The 21,800-nt window shown below is 38.4% G+C and overlaps 1 protein-coding gene across 3 annotated transcripts in view; it reads right to left on the bottom strand.

Annotated features, from left to right (window-relative positions):
* Nucleotides 1-424: 424 nt before the first annotated feature.
* The window catches only part of BBS9 (Bardet-Biedl syndrome 9), a 299,832-nt gene continuing 278,456 nt past the window's right edge, over nt 425-21,800 (bottom strand). For 2 of the 3 annotated variants that reach the window (XM_053949253.1, XM_053949402.1), the window contains one exon: nt 11,776-15,337. In XM_053949253.1, coding sequence (XP_053805228.1) covers nt 15,291-15,337 — 47 coding nt within the window. In that variant the 3' untranslated portion in view covers nt 11,776-15,290. Of the gene's footprint in view, nt 866-11,775; nt 15,338-21,800 lie in introns of those variants that run through there. The other variant, XM_053949185.1, reaches the window with a different exon arrangement.

Below are 21,800 nucleotides of genomic sequence, written 5' to 3'. Positions count from 1 at the left end.
GAGGCAAGGAATTTGCCCATCTTCCTTGCTTGAAGCACCTCCTGAAAAGGGACTTTAGGTCTCCCTGTACCATGCCTACTCCACACTTCACTGCCTATTGCTGTCCAGTGGAAGAGCCTGCTGAGGACTGGTGCTGCCTCTGAGTCTCTCTGGTTCCCTATCTCCTCTGTCATCGGGGAAGAGGAGAGACGAGAGAGACACTCATCCTTAGCAGCAGCTTTTGTTGCTTCCTTGATATTGATAATGATGACATGTCACAGGGGAAGATCACTCATTTAAATCTCTCATGAAGTAAAACCCAGCCTAGGAGGGAAATACGCCATCTTAATCCTCCCCCACCTTAGTTTCACCCACTCAGTGCTACAGGTTTGTCTTGGCTTTTTATCTCTCCCTTACCCACTCTCCCAAGCCTGCCTTATCAGGGATCAGCATCCTTTTTCATTGTAATGTTGTGTTAAGTTTCAAGGTGGGTTGGTTATTTTTTTCGTTTTGTATGCCTGTTTAAAGAGGTACTTATTTTCCCAAGCAACATTCAAAGCTGTGGTCGTTTTAGCAAAATCAGAGGGTCACACTGAAAAATGGTGTCCTGCTTTCAGATAGTACAGAGATTTTGTGCTATGCCAGCAGTTAAAACAGAAGTCATGTCATCAAACCACTTACCTCTTTTGTATAAGCATTACACGGTATCAGTTGTTATTGAAAGGATATGTTCATTAGTTCTATTTAGTGGTCAGCCTTGGCTCTTCCAGCTGATGGAGCACTAGCTGTTCACAATTACCACTTTGTGTATAGCTCAGCTCCTTCTCCAGGGATGCTTTCCCAGTGGTCAGCCATAAAAGAATGTCATGGTCACCCAGCACCCACCCTAAAAGAAAAACAAAGCTTTAAGGTTAACAACAGCAACAGTGAAGAAGACAGTGATCACATTCACATTTCTCCTCATGATTTTTACTGGCAAGTCAAAATTGCTAGGAGGCCCATTCTTCATGGGCTAGGGAATTCTTCTAGAAGTGGCAGAAGGCAACCATGAGTCATTAAAATTAGCATGTATGTTCTTTTTTTTTTTTTCGGAAGTTACTTTTCTAGGTCTCGGGCATATGTTGTCCTAGGGTTTCCCTATCATGCAAGAAAGAGTGCAATAAACATGCTGCATGTACATCAACACTGCAGGTGTCCCTGCTTTTATTACTTTTATGTTGTTATATATTATTCTTATACAGTTTCTTTGTGTTTATGAGACTCTCAGCATAAAGAAGAAAATATGACCCAGATACACGCTGTCTTGAAGGCTCTGTAAATTGGCACAGCTTGCTGCTTCCAGTTCTGGCTTGCTAAACAAGGATGCATTTACAAGGTAGTGAAGGTGGTTTGCATATCTGATCAAGCTTACACATTTCTATTGTTATTAACATCTTGCAAAAGATAAGGAACTCTTGATCCAGTAACTTACACCATCAAAACAAAGGTCAGGGCAAACACATTTGCTCTAGTTGGAGGCATGGGTCTGATAAGCTTCAGCCCTAAAAATTCTTGCAGAAAGACCTGTAATTTGGGAAAGTGTTTTACTATCATGGTGCATAGGCACACAGCAATTGAGGAGCTCAGTAGTAACTCATAGGATTGTGATGAAGACATGGCACTTTCCTGCAGGAGAGCAGCTGGGATTGTGCAGTTCATTCTTCAGTACTGAGTGGGCTGTAGCCTTTGAAATGTTTTTGTATGTGCATTCATTTCAGTGCTTAATCCTGTTTTAAAAGTTAAGAGTATCTACCAGTGTGGACAAACAGTATTTCTTGCACAGCCACTTCTCCTCTAGGAGATGATGTTAATAAACCTTGAGAGTGGCCTGATTATGTCAAAGAGGTGCTGCTGACAAAACTCCCCTTCTGCAAAATATTCAGGAAACTTAAATGGATGCAAGCAAGGTTTGGAGACCACACCAACAGGTTTTAAAAATGTAACAACATTAAAAATCACATATGGTCAAAGTCTTTAAATAAAAGGAAAGTACAAGAAGTATCTAAAATTTACAGTGAGACTTACTTGCATAAATGTTTATAAATTTTATCAAACAACTCATAATTTTGACAGTCTTCCACAAACCCCTGGAACATGCAAAGCCTTTAATTTATTTGTGGCAAGATAAAGATAATGAGCAGCATTTTAAAAGTTTATTAACATAGAAAGTCCTGGCACAGTCATACTTACATACTTCTATTGTTTAAATTATATTTTCTAAGAACTCAAAAAAAAATTTACAAATGGGAGCTTCTGATTGCAAAAGCATTCAAAATTATCCTCATAATTTGTATTCATAGAAAAGCAAATGAACCAAACAGCATAAACTAAACTGGATGCAAATGCCAGCCATACCTTGAACTGAAAAATGCTTGCGTGCAGCAGAAAATATGGCTCCAATATGGGGACAATAGACTGCTCTAGTAATCCATATCAAATATGCTAAAACAGCAACAAAAGAAGTAAATTACAGCAGAAATGCTGAGGCCATCCTAATGATGGGATTCCCAGCAAAAGCTGTTCTAGAGGCCACAGGCCAAGCAAACAGAGTAAAGCAGTGTATGCTAGTATTCCTTTCTGTTATTTCACTGCTGTAAATAGCTTGCCTTACAGAGATAATAAAAATTATTTTGTGTGAGTTATGTGGGTTTTTGTTACATTTACCCTTGAACATCTGCTGTATCTGATAAAGGGTAAGAGCTAATGAAATCACAGGAAGAGTGGCATACATGAAGTACTACTTTATTTTCAATTTGTGAGACAAACCAAACCCTGCATTTTGCCTGCCTATTCTACTACCTCATGAGTGCAACAAAAAAGGAGTGCTCAAGAAACAGGCTATAAAATGGAAGATAGATAGATAGATAGATAGATAGATAGCAGATGAGGATGGATCTTCAGTCTGTACTAGAGAGGTTCTTTATCCCACCTCTGCAAAAGACAAAATATGCTTATTGTGACAGTAGACTGTTCCTTCCAGCCAGGATCCAGTTGATAAGCAGCTGCTTCTACCCAGCACAGAAAGGCAAAGGCTTGCATTTTTGCTAAAAGACAAGTCTGCATGGCACGCACGCTGTAAGATCATCACTTCACATACTAAGCGTGTTCCCCATGAGTCCATTCCTCTTGCTGCTGGTCTCCTTCACAGCAGAATTTCTCCCAGGACTGTTTTTCCTTTTGAACGACAACCAAACGCTTAAAAACTCATAGGTGATGTTTGAGGAACGAAATACATCGAGTCGGAGCCTCCTCTCCTTCCCATGGGTGCCCTCATTCACACCCAAGCGAGCGAGAGGAGGCTCGGAGAGTTTCAAGCCGCAGGCAGGGACAGCGCGGCGGGCCGGGCGCTGTGCGGCGCCGCTGCCGGCAGGTGGCGAAGTTGAGAGAGCTCGCGCGGGACGAGCCGGAGCCGCTTCCACGATTATCCCGAGCCACGGATCCGCTTGGAGCGAGAGAATCCGTGAGCCACCACGTCTTGATCCCACACGAGCGAAGTGCTCTCTTGGTTTGTTCTCGGAATGTAGCTTTTCTTTTGACTTTTCTGGCTTTGTCTATACAGGACATTCGCTTTTGCTATTCCTGCAACACACCTTATTATATCTGGAAACAAAAGTTTTACAAAGAGCCCCTATTTATTGTTATTTTCCAAATACAAAGCCTATTCAATTTACAGATTACCTTTTATCTTCAGTATATTGGCTATGCAGCATTACAGCTGGTACAAGTAAGAAATCCTCCTTAACCTTTCTTCTTGGCTTTTGATTTAAGTGAAGCACACTCAATTAAACATTAATACCCAATCAGTCCTGCTGACTGACTGCACCACACATACAGAAAAAACCCCATCAGTCAGGATATGTTCAAATAATACACCTGAGAAAACTGGGGTAATCCTGCACTGATCTGCTGAAATTTCTGCAAGTTATGCAGTTTCATAATGAGTAACATAACCATTATTAAAGAAGCAATACTGCAAGAGTTAATAATTATACTGAGCTGCCCACCACTCTTATTGGCTTAATTAATGTTTGGATGTTCTGCATATGCTTAAACCAAGTAGATGCATGTACACACACACACAAAAAGGCAGAAATAAGGAAGTATACTAGCAACAAAGCAGAAATTCATTAAAAATACATCACATTTTGCTACTGATTTACCCAGGTCAGATTAATCTCAGACCTTCACCAAAAAGAAAACACAGAGCCACTCGGGCAAGAGAAAAAAATGTACTTCCAGAAGGCAGTGTAATTCATCTACCTGTCTCTCAACTATCTAAGGCTCTTTCAAGAGATGAGAGCAACATTAAATGTGCCAGAGGTGGGCTTTTGGTGTCATTACACAAATCTGCAGGGAGTTTTTGCCAAATCCCAGAGTTTTCTGATGGTAGCATACCTCCAAATACATCATTTAGAAGCATGAGGTGAACAGAGACATGGAATAGTATTTACTTTGGGAAAGTATCAGTCACATGTCTTGTATATATTAGCAAGTTAAACCCAGGAGAGGCAGCTGAATTACTTGTGACCAAAGAAAACAATTAATCAACAGTTTTAAGGCTTCACAGAATTTTAAATGTGTATTTACATGTGGTGTACACTATTTATTTTAGGTATCTTTAAACCTAGACTCTGAAGTCTCAAGTTGGCAGCTGGCAGGTCTCCCAAGATAAAAAACATCTTCTGAGAGGTTGTTTGGCGATAAACTATTTTCAGACAGAACAGAATTTGTGGCTTAGGGGTTCTGGGGTTTTAATTCAGCTAACTTGAAAAACAACACTGAGCTGCCTCTTTACCAAGTTACTTAAAATTCTAATTAGTTTTAATATTGTTAAATAATAGTTTAATATTGATCTAATTATCTTCATTATTCTTATGTTTGGATTAAATAGAAGTCAGTCTATATGGCTATAGGGTAGCTTGTATCAGTATGGAAGTCAGATAATAAATAAGACAGCTATTATTAAGCAGAGAAAATTATGCTGCTGAAAGTATTTTGGAAACTGCTCACCATGCTAATAGACCACATAATTTAGACCTTTTCCCTGGAAACATTCACACATCAGAGTAGTCCCAATGAGGTCAGTGTGAATAATCCCATCATGGGCAGAAGATCCTCTCCTGCAGGCACTTGTTTTAGCAGGTGCCCATAGGAAGCCGAGATAACTCCATTCAAAAGTGGGGTGACTGCAGCATCAGAGTGCCCCTGTGTTCAAGGTTCACTTTGTGTTGGATTACCCAAGAAATGGGTCTCTTCTTCCATAGGAGCTGCACTTCCTGAAGCCACCAAGAGTAGAAATTTGGGTCCATAGACTTCTAAACGTGACAGCACTAAGTGCTGTGCAGCCAGCCAGCCACACCTCTGGCCTGAGAATACAAGATCATGGTCCAGAAGCTACTGAGGACACGCCACCCCATTTAGTTATCCCTCACATTCCAACTGGCAACAGATCTAAAATAATCCACAAACTCAGCTCAGCAGTTGTTTGCACCTAGGGTTACCCAGTCTTCCCTGGGACAAAGTGGTTTTATGAAAACTAGACAGAAACAAACCCAAAAGTCCTGGAGAAAAGATATGCAATTGCTCCATGCTTACAGACTACACCATGCAAGCTGCATGACTTAGCTGCCCACTGGCATCACATGGATAGCTTGAGAGGGACATCTGCAAGATGGAGAATCCCAACCTTTCCCTAGTGATCACCCAGGATGGCATTTCTAAACTTTCACAATTACTTTCTTAGATGGATTTGTTTTGAAGTAGGTGTTTACTTTCATAAATGCTCCTATGAAGAAAGAAAAATACCAAATAACAAATTACAGAATTGAGGGTTTCTCTGTCCCACAGTAGAGCTGCTTTCAATTGCTGCTGTGCCAGCAGTAATGAAAACAACTGGACTTCTTAAAAGACCATTTCTGTGCACTTGCATTTTTTAAAAAATCAACCTCATGATCCAAATGATGATGACTTCTCATCTGGTCATTTCACAAAATGACAATGCAGGCCATCTACTAGAGAAAGTAATTCTGTGAGCACTAGCCAGAGCTCACAACAGTTCAACAATTTGCCTTTGGATCCACTCCAGATGAATGAATAGACAGCACATTTCCCAAAATGCAAGAATTTTGCTGCCATGAAGCACACTGAGGACAACAATCAAGCCTCAGCTTTGTAATGATAGGATTTCAAAAAATGGCCATTTAATTTAAAATAGTCTGTGGTTTGTAAAGCTGTTTCTGCAGAGCACACAGAGTATAAAATGCACATGCTTTCACAGGCCTTCAGCTGCTGGCCCAAGTGCAAAGAAAGATTAAGGCAAGACAGCTTGAATTTACATGATGCAAACTAGAAGAATCAGGAAGAATAGATGGCTCTGAAAACTATACTTTGTTTTGTCCTAGAAGAAGGATAATACAAACTAAGTAGTTTTTTTTACAGCTAGCAGGATCCAACCAGATTGCAAAGGTATGAGCTTGGGAGCAGCCAAACAATAGCTCTATTCTCCCACAACCAATTTCTCCAAATCGGGAGTCTCACTTTCTGGGTTCCCACACTGAGACACAGGCCTCAAATTTAATTAAAAAATTAGTGCAATCCAAAAAATTATTGGTTAGCTTTGATAATGCAGGCCTTAGCAGGGGAAAGGACAGGGAACCAAGCCTAGCAGTGTGGTACAGTAACCCTACAATATCCCCATGGGCACACAGTGAAGATGAAGAGAAGTGTAGAAAACTGTAAGGAAAGGCAAAAAAACTCTAATACAAGCTTATGAGTATTTTCTAAGCACCACTCTGTAGTATAGTTTACAATGGGTGGAAAATACATAAAGGGGAGCCAGAATACACCTCTGACATGAACTGGGTGAAGACACAGAGCTGCAGGAATCTGTGGTGAGTTTTAAGGGATGCTGGCACAACCTGTGCTGGAGTTGTGTGCTGGAGCAGGAGACTTACCCTTGAGAAGTAAAACTGAGCATTCCTGTTTCTGCTGCATTTAGGAGCAGAGAGGAGACTGTGCAGATGTGGGGAAGGGGGAAAAGGGCTACTGTACAGCTTTGGGACTGCACAGGGACACTGTCTGTCTGAGCCTTGACTGAACCCAGATTCAGTCTGTCCTAGCTCAGAATAAAACCCATACTTTGCTCACCACAGAAGCCACATGACTAACAGTCTAGCCTCAAGCAATGATGAAGTAGGCACAAAAAATTAAGAAGGAGAAGGGTGCTCCTTTTGCTTGTACTCTATGGCTGGGGTTTTTTTCTGAACAGAAATGTCCCCTGGCCACATTGGTGAGTAAGTTTACCATTCTGGGAGCTGCTCTGCCACACCCGTGGGATGGTGAATCAGGGAGAGTTATACAACTTCGCTATTTATGGGACGTTTCACCCACTTACCTCTGCTGTGCTGCTCTCTTTGCTTGCAGTTGTGCACAACCAGTTTTGAAGGATAAGTAACCAGGAGTAAAAATTATATGGAGAAGGAACTTGGTGAATAAAAATTCACAGGAGTGAGGGCAATCACCAGAAAGAGACAAATGAATTTAAAATCAGAAGTCAACCTGAAAATGATTTGGTAAGGAACTCCTATACAAAAAGTCACAGTGCATGTAGATTTCCATAAATGTTATGACAAAGCCTCCCTCAACTCTACTGCAGCAATCCAAGTAAACAAACATACAGGTAAATTCCTGAACTCACTTCCTAGCTCAGCCCCCAAGGTATGGACATGCCCACTGGTTTGAGATGTAAGAAGCCTAATTCGGCTAAACACTTCAGGGTTCAGATGTGTGTTTTGGTATCCCTAATTTTCTTCTCAGTGCAATGTTTTTCTTTTCAGTGCATTGATCTTGAACAAGTAGGACCAGACTGTGTTTCTGTGTGATCAAACTGTCAAGTTGAAGGTAGGGAGCTCACCAGGCTTAACATCTCTCAGCATTCTGTAAACTGGAAGTCAAAAACCAGAGGCTAGGCTTGAAAAAGTTTATCTTGGTGAGAAGCAAGAAAGGTTAAATGCACGAAGCTCTGTTAGTCATTGGGATTTATTTGCTCAGTTCTAATTTTAACTTTGGTTAGCCCAATAAAAGGTATCACATCACCGTCTGGGTAGCTGTCGTACAAAAAAACAATGCAGCTACCAATTTTCCTCCATTGGATTACATACTTGGGCAGTAGCCCTTTAAAAAAAAGCATCAGCCTCTTTAGTGCACATTTGGTTTTCCATTCATTTTTTTCCTGATGGTGAAAGCAAAGTTATTCATCCCAGAGAAGAACAGATACATTGTATTTCAAAAGTTTAACCAAAACACGCACTTTGCTGCAAATTTTCCTTCTTTCAGGATTTTTAAAACACACCTAAAAAGTGGCTGCTGGGCAAAATCATCAATTTACAGTCAGTGGAATTTGGTAGGAAAAAAAGGTAAAAGGAAAAAGAAATGAATGACAGGATTGCAAGACCTGATGGCTACTTAGAAAAATGCAGATGATGAGAAGAAGGACTAAAAGCAAAGACTCTCCCCATTAAATGACCTAATACATGTTAAACATGGAGTGACTTTTTTTTATAAAAGAAGATACAAAAATAGGGAAAAAAAAAAACCCAAAACATTTCTCTGTAGTAGCTGGCATGGGAGCATTTGGACACGATTCTGCTGGGAATCCAGCACTTTGAGTCTCCTCTTCCTCCTTCCATGCCTTCTAAGTGCAGCCAGAAGGGACAAACCTCTACATTTGAAATACTGTTGCCCAGAACAATGGGGGAAATGCTCCCCTCACAAGTCACACTCCTCCTGACTTCTTTTGAGACTTGAGCCCTGAAATAGGCAGCCAAGTGTCATGACGAAAGAATCACATCGTACCACCATGAAATATCCAGTTAATGCTGGAACAGGGTGTTCAAATACACTGCCAAGAGAAATTCTCTTTGTTTCTACTGGACCAGAAGCAATCACCCCATATTAACCAAGATGTATTCTTAGAAGTTCATAGGCCCAGCCATTGCTCAAATGGAAGGAAGACACTACACCTCCAAGCAGCTGGAAAAAAGCAATTCCTGTTATATATGCAGTAACTTGACTGTTCTCCAATATTTATGGGTCTTGACTTCATTATGCCATCAGGGGAAAAAAAAGTACAATAATCCCCTTTATGTCTCTGGTAATTGAATCCAACCATAAGTATAAAATATTGTGAGCATTTGAAGTAACAATTAATTACTGACTGCTTGCTTCATAATGAATTGGAATATCATCTGTTATAGACCAACTTTTTCATATATTTTCTAACACTTCCAAGATGCTGTGGGACTAAGCTATCCTTTAAAATGAATGCAGCATTAAAATCAATACAATAAAACCTTTTTTTCTTTCCCAAAGAAACTGTAAACTTTGCAAATGGTCTCATCAGATTTTGCAAAGTAAGGAGGACTGGTCTAAGTCATCCTTGGATCATACCCTTGCTGGTTTCTTGCTTGTATAGAATAGCACCTGTGCTACCTTCATTAACAATGATATAATGTCTCAGTATAATCAGAGGACACTAGAGCTTCCAAAGTTTAAACAGTATGTGAAGTTCAGGAAATAGTAATTGTAACAACAAAATCAATTTAGAGAAACCATCACAACTTTTTAAAAGACAGAGGGTCAAGCATTGTGCTGATCAAATGTCAAATTAAGTAACTTCATTCTTCTTAATAGATTGTATTTTGGAAATACTTTCTTTCCACATTCTCTAGGTTGAGGAGCAGACGGAGAGCGTATTGCTCATTGCTTGATTTCCTAAACTATTTAGTAGCGTTACTGTGATTGTTGAAAAGCTACTATCATCATCCTAAGAGTGACTTCATCTATAAGTGACTGAAGTAACATGAATAAAATGCTCTGGGGTTTTATTTTGCAAGTGCCTATTTCACATGCAACATCACTCTCTGAAGATAAGAAATCACTTCTAGGGTGCAGTGTGGCAGCTATTTAATGAATACCCACTAGGTGAGTCTCATGCACATTGTATTTCAGGAATAGTACCTTTTGGAAAGACCCTCATAATTTATTACATCATCTAGCTAGGAGTTCAGTGGTGCCAATGTGTCATCTTATTTTGACATGCAGCCCCCAGCAGGAGACTATGGATGCTCTTCTGTCAAAATCAATAGCAAAATACTCACTTAAATTTATCAAAAGTATATTTGGGCTTCTAATCAGGTTACAGTAATGATTCAGGATGACTGAGATTTCAGGCCAGGGAGCAGCTTACACAATTGGAACAGCTCTTATCTTGTTTCTGCATTTGAATATACTGTCAGTCTGCTGAAGCTGTGGTGGAGGGTGAGCTATGATTGGCACTGATCATTCCCACTTAGGAAGCACTCCAAGTCTCTACTCTGCTTTTAATGACAAATGAAAATATCTTATCAAACACTGTTATCACTTTGTTCTAGAGCATTAACTGGTTTTGCAGAAAATAATTTCTTAAAGGAACAGTTTTTATGATGACAGTGTGGTTTTACAGTGGTGCTAGCAAACAAATGAACAATACAATATGTTGATGCTATATCAAATGGAAAACACTCCCATCAGAGTTAATACCAATTTATATGGTGTAGCCTGAGGGTGGGGATCTCTTCCAGGGCTTCTGCTTACTTCCACGATTTTTTACCTGATATGTAAGAATCCTTTCATTTAAAGCACAAGAACAGATACTGAAATCTTCAATACAGCAAGTTCATCCGCAAGCATGAATGCCTCTTACAGACATACTAAACCCAAACACATGTAAAAAAAAACATCAACCTACAATAACTGCACATGAAAATAAATTGGTATTTTACTCCATTTTCTGGTTATAAAACAACATTAAACTCTTGGAAAATACCACAGTGTTTAAAAAAATTTATGTTCATGTTGCATTTGTTTGTACACCTTGATATGGCAGATGTAAAGACAGAGCAGTCAGGACATATCGTCAGAGAAGACCAGGTCAATTCAATTATGCTTCCATCCCATCATTAACTACAGCACTTGCCATACACTTAATGCAAACAGAAGTGCAAAGTATCTCTACTGTGATCTGCTGGTCTCCTGGAAAAAGCACATTCCCACAGGTTAGCAGCTTCTATGCAGCAACCAACCAGCTTGCAAAGGAGGATAGAAACAATCATCCCTGATACGATTGACTATTACAAGAATTTACAAGACAGAGGACAAAAAAATAGAGAGGAAGTTCAAGAGTCTAAAACAAACAAATTTTTTCACTGTTTACATAAAAAACAAACACATGTTGAACTTGGTCTACTAGAGTATTAGGATAAATTCTCATTGAAACAACACATTCATAACCTCTTCCAACTTGGGTGAATTTTGCTAATTATAAGCCTGCCCCTGTGAGCATGTGCCCTCAACAACATCAAGGGTCATGAAGCAGCATAACGCTGTGCAAACTTTACCTTTGAGCTGCAAAGGAGCTAAGTCACCTGCAAACAGCACATCAAGATACCACATAAATACCAGAGCAACACCATGCTATAAAGGAGTAAATGAAGAAAGCAACAAGATAGGAAGGGGTGACAGCAAACAAAGCTGTGGTGGGAAACTCAAGGTTAATTTCAAATAAAGAAGTGATACAGAAGCTTGGTTTCAGGACTATGTCATATATTTTACAGTACTTTTGCACCAGTTTTTTGGGGTTTTTTTGTTTGTTTTTTTTTTTTTTTCTGGATTATTTATAAGCAGAAGATTCTGATAAGAAGGAAAGATACTTACTCAATATGATGCATAGCCTGTAATTTTTATTTTTTTTTTCAATGCTGGAAGAACTGTACATAGAAATACAATCTCTGTTCAACAAATTTCAGTTTATGGCAGTAAATTACTCTTTATAAGCAATACAATAATATTGAAATTTATCTCTAATTCTCTCTGTACAGTAAATGCTGAAGAAGAGAAAATAACAAGACATTAAAAAGCAAAGCCCAATCCCTTAAAAGCAGAGAAAAATATTATTTTTCTGTGTCACAGTTGAATAATAGTTGGACAGAAGAATTAATCTGGGGCTGGAAACCACAGTCTTAGTTTGAACTCAGCATTGTGTACAAAGCCCAAAAGATGAGCAGCGTCCAGACCTCCAGATTTTGGTCATCGGAGTAGTAATTGTTTTAATCTGTTTTTCTAAAATGCAATGGCAGAAAAACAAAATAAAAGCCATTGGACAACAACATTCTGAAAATAAACTTCTACCAAGAAAATAAACTTTAGAAGTACATACCTGTTAAACAGAAAAATATATGCTTTATGTTAGGACTTATTTTAGAAAATGTATTTCTAAGTTCTAGATAATAAAGATGCCATGAATCACAGCATTATTTTCAAAATGTCACAAAATTCCTTTGAGATTTGTTTCAATAAAATTGTAATTTAAAATTCATTTTAGTCTTTGAGTCACTTAACCATATAAAATCCTATTCAAATAGCTAAACACGCAGACAGGCTGCATGTTTAAGCTGTCCAGAAGAGCTGACCAGGCATTACCATAAAATCTTGTTCAAAACAATTTGACTGGCCACCAGTGCCTCTCTCAGTCTCAGAAGCATTGCTGATGAGAAGCAAACATATGGTTCCCCCCAAACTAGCAATGTTTCCTTACAATCCTTACACCTCTCTAGCTTCCAAACTTCCTGCAATTGGCCTGTTTTTTTCCCAGCCAAAAAGAACTTTCTTAAAAATTCAACATACGTTTGAGAACTGCTAAGAATTACTTTACAATATTTCCTCTTAGGCTGCTGCATAAATGACTACATTTCAATTACTTCCTTCCTCTGAATTAGATGGGCTATTTGGCATTGGGGGAAAGTAAGTAATTTTTATTCAATGCAACATTTAAATCTTGATGATACTATCAAATACTGCAATTTAGCACAATATACAAAGAGGTCATACTTTACTGCTATAGACAGTTCCACCTTTTTCTTCCTTTCCCCCCTCCCATTTATTACCAGCCTATTTTCTCCTTTTTGTAAAACTATTGTCATGAGACCTTATTTTGCAAAACATGGAGCAGAAAAGGTAAATAAGAGTGCTTCTGAGCATTACATCTTAAAATGACAGAAAATAACTTAAATAGGAGTGGATGATATAATTGACCTGAGTACCTACTTGTCATTTACCCTAAAGTCCCAATGAAGCCAGGCAGCTCTGAGCACTGGGATCACATTCAATAATGGGAATCATGACAGAGTAATATATTTCACAGAAATCTCATAGCAGTGTACTTTCCAGCTGTATATATGCCTATAATTTAGGATTCTTTGGTCCAGGATTCTACACCATTATGGTATGGGCTTTCTGTAGTAATTATGCTTGATTTTTCTAGATTCCCTAGTAGCCGCTGACAAGAGAACAAAAGAAGATTTGAGATCTATAGTTAACCTTTAAGCCTAATAGCTACAGTAATTGATTAGTTCTCCATGGACTTTTTTTGGTCACTGAGGTGTGTACAGAGACTACAGGAGATTATTTTATTGTGTAATTTTCACAGCGCAGCAGGGTACCTTGACAATGGGGTGGATACCACCCTCCTGACAAAAAACCACAGGGGAGGGATCAGAGTGAAGAAAACTCAGAAAGCAGAATCACTCCATAACAAGCAGGGGGTAGGATTTTTCCTTCCTGGGAAAGAAGCAAGATTTCTGGCCCCACAACTTGCAGATAAATCTGAGGTCTCCTGGGGGACAGAGTCATTTTTGTTGGGAGTTACAGCTCACTTCAGCCCTAGAGGTATCAGAGGCCTTACCCAGTTCCTTGGCTACTGAGCTATTTTTAATAGCTAACATGTTGAAAAAGGCTTCTTGAAACAGTTATATCACGTACTGAGCCAGAATAGGGCCAGAGGGTTAAGCAGCAGATGCACAAGAGCTGTTTGTTTTAGGGGTGGGTGGATGTAAAGAAATTGAAAGTAGACATGGAGATGATGAAGGTTGATGGCTTAAGACATTCTGAAAAATAATGTCTCCTTATTATCCATAGATCAAGCCAGCACTGACCACAGCAACTGTTACAACCTTTTTTGAAACAGCACAAGAGTCGGAGGGAGTGTGAACAGGAGCTGGAACAGAAGCTGGTGAACCCCTCTTGAGGAAACCAACAGGAGTGTGGGATGTGGAGATGGCTCATGCACTTGCATCTACCACAAACTAAACTGCAGCTATCAGTGCATTCTTTATCTGCCATTCAAGAGACTGCAACTTATATTTTGGTATGAGCTAGCAACAGTTGTTCAAATGCCTGTTTATACACTTGATCCAGGTCTCAGTTATTTTCAGTTCCAAGTGTATTTTAGTAATATCTCAACTGACTCTCAGAAATCCAGATCCGAGCCTGACTCTTCTAAACTCCAGGCCAAGTTTGCTTCAGTTGTTGGGTGCTGTATTTCAGGCACCTTGCATGGGCCTGACCTCTGGAAGGTGAATACTCAGCACTTTCTAAATACACAACACTCAAAGCACCCTCCAACTGGATTAATAAAAATTAAGGCACTCAAAAATTAGTAGTTACTTTTGAAAATCTTACCTATAACTAGAGCAGACTGATTGACAAGAAAAGCAGAAATCACAGGTAACCATAAAAAAATCCATGTGTTGCTGTGCTCAAGGTACTTACAGTGTAAACTTAACTCCCATTCATAGTGGCATAGTTAATGGCAAAAGGGTTTGCCCTTTATGTCCAGTAACCATATTTTACACTATATCTCTAGAGAGCAGGAGTCTATATAAGCAGTGAGAGAGGGGGGAAAAGAGTTGATGGATTACCAGTTTTTCTCCTGGTGGTGAATTCAGCCGTCTGGAATCATGAATGTTAGTACAGGAGGAAACAAGATAATTATCTTTTGTCAAAACTGTGATATAACAAATGTTAATATAATCTCAAAGGGAGGTGCAGTTCAGAATATCTTTAAAAAGACAAAACACATCGTGAAACAAAGTTTGCTTTTAACTATGTATAAACAGTCTTTGATCAATCAACTGAATCCTTAGAAAGGGGTGATATATCACAAAACACAACACAACACCCTACCACAGTTGGCTAAGTGCTTAAACTTTGCTCACAGAAAGGATGATAGCAGTTGGCAGGGAGACCCAACCAAATTATTAGAGTAGAACTTTTTTTAATATAAATTAGCACAGTCCTCTCCTTCTGGAAGTTGCAATCACTATGGAGTAAAATGGATTGGTACTGCTGCATTATAAATGCCTCTAGCATCAGATAGAAATTTCTCCTGAGGGTTGTCATTAGAGTTCATGGCTTTTTGTTTCCTCTGCTGCATCCTCAGACAGACCTGTAAAGCAAAAGGGAGATGCTTAAAATTTTAGTGCAGTTGGCAACTACATGCACTATACTGTTGCTTCTATCAGTTTGTGAAAGCCTTGGTTATAGCTGGAGGAAACAATTTATTACATGCAAAACACTTAGGATAAAAATGCTTAACTTGCAAATTCAAGCTCTTACAAGTTCAGAAAATAAAAAAATAATGCATTAAAGGCAATTTCACATTAGCTTTTCTATACATATCATGGACGATATCAGTTCAAACTACAAAATCATGGACTGCTTTTGCACCTGAAAAAAATGCCAGAGAACAACTGGGCATATGATCTGAGACACAGGTACTCCAATCTACTTGCATTTATTCTGTCCCTTTTTCTGGGAAAAAAAATGACAATGCAAGTTGCACAACAATAGAAAATTAATTGCATACACTCATTAACAAGGATATACATACATACATACATATATATAAATATATAAAAAACTGTCAGCTTGGGCAAGAGGAAAATAGCCATACTCTTATATTGAATGTAACTTCTGCTATAAGCCAACAGAATGAGTTTTCCATTTTCAAATATTAGTTCAAGAGATTAATCAATCTTGGATAGGATAATAGTCTTAGCAATAATGAGCCTGACAAAATTTGAAAAGGGGGTAGAGACTCATAAAAAGTTGCTTCAAAAATCTAGGGAGAAAGAAAGAGTGGCTGATCACACAAATTTTTACACACACATACTTGAATGACTAAAATTAAAAGTAGTTATTTCACCCAGAAGTTTCTTACATGTGCACTCTTAGTTTAGATTGAAAATTATTTAAATAATTAATTTAAGCAATCCAAAATCAATTGGCACCATCTCCAAATTATATATGAGAAATAATAAAATAACACACAGATTTTATGAGGTTTGTTTTGCTATGCTTTTTTTCCTTCTTCTCTGAAGAAGGCTAAAATCCCCCAACATAGAATGAAATGATCCAGCAGGTCAGCAGAATAAAATTTGAGCATCCAGTGTTCTAAACCAAAGCAACCAGTCTCCCATCAAGCTAATTGCATTCACAATCATGTTCACACAGAATTTAGCCCCAATAAACTACATAAACTTAAATCCATATGCTTTCATTTAGATCTGTGCAATTTCACATGGTCAAAACCATTTAGATTTATTTTCCAGCTTTTATTTTACACTTACAATGTTTTTGGTACTTGGGGATTTTAGAATTTACAGTGGTTTTCAAGGGTGATGGTACTAAACTGAACAAATGTTATCTCGAGCCTTGAGATAAAAAGACTGAAGCAATAAAATTTCAGCAACAGCTGGAAGCCCAAAGCCCTGAGGGTCTAAGAAGTTCCCCTTACTGACATTGCTATTTTTTTTTTAAGTACAATTAAAAGTATCATGTTAAAGGCTGAGTTGGGGCTCCAAAGGTCAGCCCTCGAATGGCCGTTCCTTTGTTCAAAGCTCTCGCCACATAGCACATGCTGGGATGCCAAAGGGACCAGCAGCAGGTCCAATCTTGTTTCATCAATGATCATGGGGAAGGAGGTAGGTAGCATGAAAGGGAAACTTGTAGATTATAGGAAACCAAGATGAGCTACAAAAGCTAGGTAGAAGAAAGAAATATTGCTCTAGGACTAAGAAATTAACAAATATAAGAGAAGATAGAGGGGATAGCCCTTGAAATGCACCACGGAAACAACAAACTTTAACTTTTTCCACTGTGCTACTTCTGCAGGGCTTTCCTCAGCAAGTATCTGTGTTTAAGTTATGCACTGGCAGTGAAACACCCACCATAGCTCAATGCAGTGTAGAAACCACTGCAAAGCTACAGTTAACACTGTTCCTGACTGCACAGCTTTGCTGAGCTGTTTAGAGCTCTGCCTAAAAAAAGCACCTGAGAATCTTGATTTCCCACCATCACCAAGGGAAATAGTACCAGAATTGTGAAACTTGCTGCTGCACACTCCTATAAAAGCTGGATACACACATAATCTGAATAAGAAACAGAAAAAAGGAGTTATGACTATGGTCAGCTCTCTGTACCCAAAATGAATGGTTGCAGATTTACCAGAGACCGAGAGTTTACCAACTGTTCATTGGTGTTGCACATTTAAGCCATGACACTGACACAGCCCCTTGACATTTGAGGACTGGCTGGCTACTGGATCTCTAAGAAGCATAACAAAACAGAAATTAAAGAAGGGAGGTTTAAAAAAATATCTGGGAGTAAAAAAACATCTCAATGAGAAGACTATAGCATAATGCATTTTTTCCTTTGTTAGGCTGAAAACATGGCCTGTTAAAAATTAAACTGTAATTATAAACTTACCAAAAAAAATTCTTTGAGCCAAAACCAGTGCCCAGTGTCCAAGACACTGCCTTCAAAATCTGTTACTTCCCTGAAATTAACTTCTTACAAATAACCCTTGTGTCTATTTCTACAAATTGCCGTGCCAAAGTGAACCATGAATGGTTACTTTCACTAAAAGCCGTGGATCCACTAAATCTAACACATTTACTGTAATTACTGGCTGGCAGAACTGAAGTCACAGAGCAGGATTTACCCTGGTTTCACACAAATTTGCACAACAGCTCTGTAGGATCCAGCTATAGGGAAGCTGGAATACTTCTGCATGGATCAAAGAACTACTACATGGATCAAAGAACTGCGGGAGAGGTGAGCTGACAGGTGAGGCACAGACTGCAGCTATTTTTATTGTGCAACTCCAAAATGGGAGGCAATGCAGAATCAGGAAAATATGGCTTGCAATAACCAGCCTTCCCACCTCTACACTGTATTTTTTCTGACATGCAAATTTTATTAGTCATCTAGGAGAACAACATAAATGTCACATTCATCTAACTGGCACATTCTACATTATAGCAGATGAGATAATTAACATCAGAGAGGTTTCTCATTAGCATATTCCAACAAGCTTAGGCAGATCCTAAAAAATACAGGGTATAAATATAAATTCTGAAGGTTAAGGCTTCTTTACCTCATTTCATCAGGAATAAAAAGCTTCCTTTCATTTTCATATCCCCTATTATGAAGTTCTCTCTGTTTTGTTTTATACAGCACCCAAAAATCTTATCACAATAACACTGGTCTGAGCACATACACTTAGAGAAAGATATATTGAAAGGTTTATGTTTCTGTTTATTAACACAGCTACAAACTGGGAAGCTGCTTTTAGAAATGATCATGATAAGTTTTAACTCAGCAGTAGGCACTCCAAGCACCTCCAAGAGCTTTTGGAGTTCAGTTTTCAAAACAGAGCTAGAATACATGATTATATTAATATCCTGATTAGTAACATGAGATTGAGGATATCTGACACCAATTTAAGAAAGTCACTTAAATCCCTCAAATGCCATGTATTTGTCAATTAGCACCCTCAAGAAAGCAGCTTCTACAAACAATGACACAGAATACTTCAATCATGTTATTCACCTCTTCAAAAGCATGACTTAATACACACATATCATTGAGTCACAGAAAGTTCATTTGTAGATCAAAATGTACTTCTGAGGCTTGAAAACCAAAAGTTCAAAGAAAATCAGTTACAGTGACAGAAGCACCAAAGACAGCAGAAAACCCCCAACTTTCCTGGGATTATTATTCATGCAGATAGAAGAAAAAAACCCAAAACCCCAATGACACATTTAAAGGGAGAGATGATATTTGAGCATGATGGCAGAAGGGAGGAGAAAATAATTTTCTGTAGTCATAAATTGTTCACACTCAGCATGATGCTGGATGTTTAAAGATGTTCAGGTTAAATAATTAGGCAATGGAAGAAACTACCCTGGGAGGTGGCTGAGTCAGGGATATGGGAAGTTTGCAGAGATAGGGCAGATGAAATCCTAGTGGGGATAGTGAAAAGGAAGACACACAGGTTTTGAATTGGATGACCTAAAGGATCTTCTCCAATCCTATCATTTATGCTGCTATGATTCATGCTGAAGAGAACATTTTGGACCCTTATGAATTACTGGCTGAGTTTTCTGGATACTATTGTACATTAGTCCACTCTAAAGCATGCATAAAACTAAGTCAAAGTTGGCTTTGAAGTGTTTGATCTACAATATCCAATACTTCCAGTCTCTTTTTCATACAGTGACTCAGAAAAGAGCTGTTATAACAAGACAAAAGTTATTTTGAGTTCAGATTAAGTTAGAAAAGGGAGGCACCCTGTTCTTCAGCTATTCCCACCTAAAAGAGGAAAAAACCCACCCCATCTCATGGCCTAATGGTCAGTATTGCTATTTCTAGACCTGACATAAGACAGCTTTAGAACAAACTACAGCTTTAAAGTAACTGTTTTTCATAAAATTTTGGATCCAAAACTAAATGTTCCAAATGACCAAAGTTAATAGCTTTTTGCTTTTTTGTTAACAAAAGATGACAGATTTTTCCCAGCACCTTTAAGTCATATTTCTGAAAATCATAATTCTTCTTTCAAGAAGGCCCATCTATTCATTACTAATAATTTTCTTTTCATTAAAAACTACTTGAGGAAATATATACCACTTCCTGTTTCTTAGTATTTAACCTTCATTCTGTAAACACAATCCAAAGGGCTTTTCAAAAAGTTGAGAAAAGCACCAGTCTTGCTTATCAGACACAGTTTAGTAGGAGTGCAAATGGATTACTGTAAAATCAACAGGCTACAAATTTTCCTGTACTGCTTTAATGGGAGAAACTGGACTTCATTGGTATTCTGTATCACTTTTAATGGGCTAATAGGCTGAGAGGGGCCCCAGCATTGCCTCCCCAAGTCACCAGTGAGTCACTGACCACTGCACACATAATTTTAAAATGCTCAGATTTTTGTATCAGAAAGTGGAGTGATGGTAGCTGAATAAGTGGGAAGCATGGCTGACTCATTTATTAAAGAATTGTGTAAAACAAATAAATTTGTTTTTCATTTAGTGTGACAGAGAAAGAGCTTCATTCAGTGAACTTTGCTTTGTCCTAAGGGACCATATACATCACAGGGTAGATAATGTGAAACAACCTTTTCCATGCCTGTAAATGTGCCCCCCACTAACTGCAACTAACACGACAAATCCAACCAACATGAAGGAATCCACTGCTAAGTTTCTAAATGCCACAAAATAGCAGGGGTAGAAGGGGCAGCTCTGACCTTGGGGAAAGAGGAGGGTCTATTCCCACAAAACTCACAAAACCTTGCTGAAGTCTTCCTTTTGTCATTCTGACTTAATAGTGGCATGTAGTAGCCCTGTAACACAATGGAGTTAATAAGGAGGTAACAATGACAAAGGCAACATTTACCAAATGTCCACATAGGGGTTTTTTAAATTAAGTTTTAAACAACTTACAAAGTTTTTGTGCACTCATGCCTCTAGGCATTAGCCCTCAGTATAGTTTCTTCAGGATTTTCTTCTGATTCGTATTTGGAAAATGCCCAAGACATATGAAATGCTTCTCATATAAAGTTTGAAAACCAGGAAAAACATCCAGTGGCATCACTAAAATTTCCTAAGTTGCACAGCTGCTTCTTCTAATGACTCCAGTTACATACACATGTAAATATAAATATAAATACACACATACACACACTCCACATACCCACAGTTGGAATAAACACATTCTCTAAGAACTAAGGAGTCATCAAACCACCAAATCCAGCTTACATATATATATATAAAGGAGATCAAGATGAATGAGATGCTAGTTAATTTGAAGCAATGTAGAGCTCTATGAACAGCACTCTAATAACAAGTGTTTTAAGTTCCACTCAGGAAAAACAACAAAAAAAAAATCCAAAAATTATTACAGAGCAAACTGAGTATGCCTGTAGTATGACAACCTGTTTAAAAAACAGTCACCTACCTAAAATCATGTCAATGATCATTATTATAGGAAGCATAATTTCAATGAAGCCAAAATTTTGGATGAAAAATACTAATTTTCTCCAAATAGCTGACATCTCACAATCACCTACCAATTGCTGGACATTTTTCCCAGAAAGCTTGCAAAGGTTTTGAAAATTGATTGCTTTCTCTTAGAGATGATATCAAGAAGTCACAAATGACACATTTCAGCTGGAACTGATATTTCTTGCTAGGAAGTAAATCCTGCAAATGAGTTTGCTTTTCAGTAGCCAAACCTCCCTTCTTTCTCATTAGCTCTCTGTCCTTGTCAGGGTGGTAAATTAATTCAGTGGCTTCTAAGCCAAATATGCACAATACAAATAATTAAGTAATTATGGCCATGGAAACACTGTTTCTTCAATTTATTCTTCATCATGCCTATATCTTCCCATTCACTGCAACCCAGAATCCTATTAAGCTTTTCAGAAATGTTGGGTCTTTAAGAATTTGCTTTCAGAAAAAAAAAAAAAACAAAACACTTGGACCATGTACCTTGAGATTAAACAGACTATAATATATTAAAATCAGGGTCTTTTTTGTGTGGACATAGCTCTTGGCTTTTTCCTGGGG

This window comes from Vidua chalybeata, chromosome 1 (genome assembly GCF_026979565.1).
Source record: "Vidua chalybeata isolate OUT-0048 chromosome 1, bVidCha1 merged haplotype, whole genome shotgun sequence".
Classification (NCBI taxonomy): Eukaryota; Metazoa; Chordata; class Aves; order Passeriformes; family Viduidae; genus Vidua; species Vidua chalybeata.
Note: the sequence above shows the minus strand (reverse complement) of the source record. Positions and strands in the feature narration are given on the sequence as shown.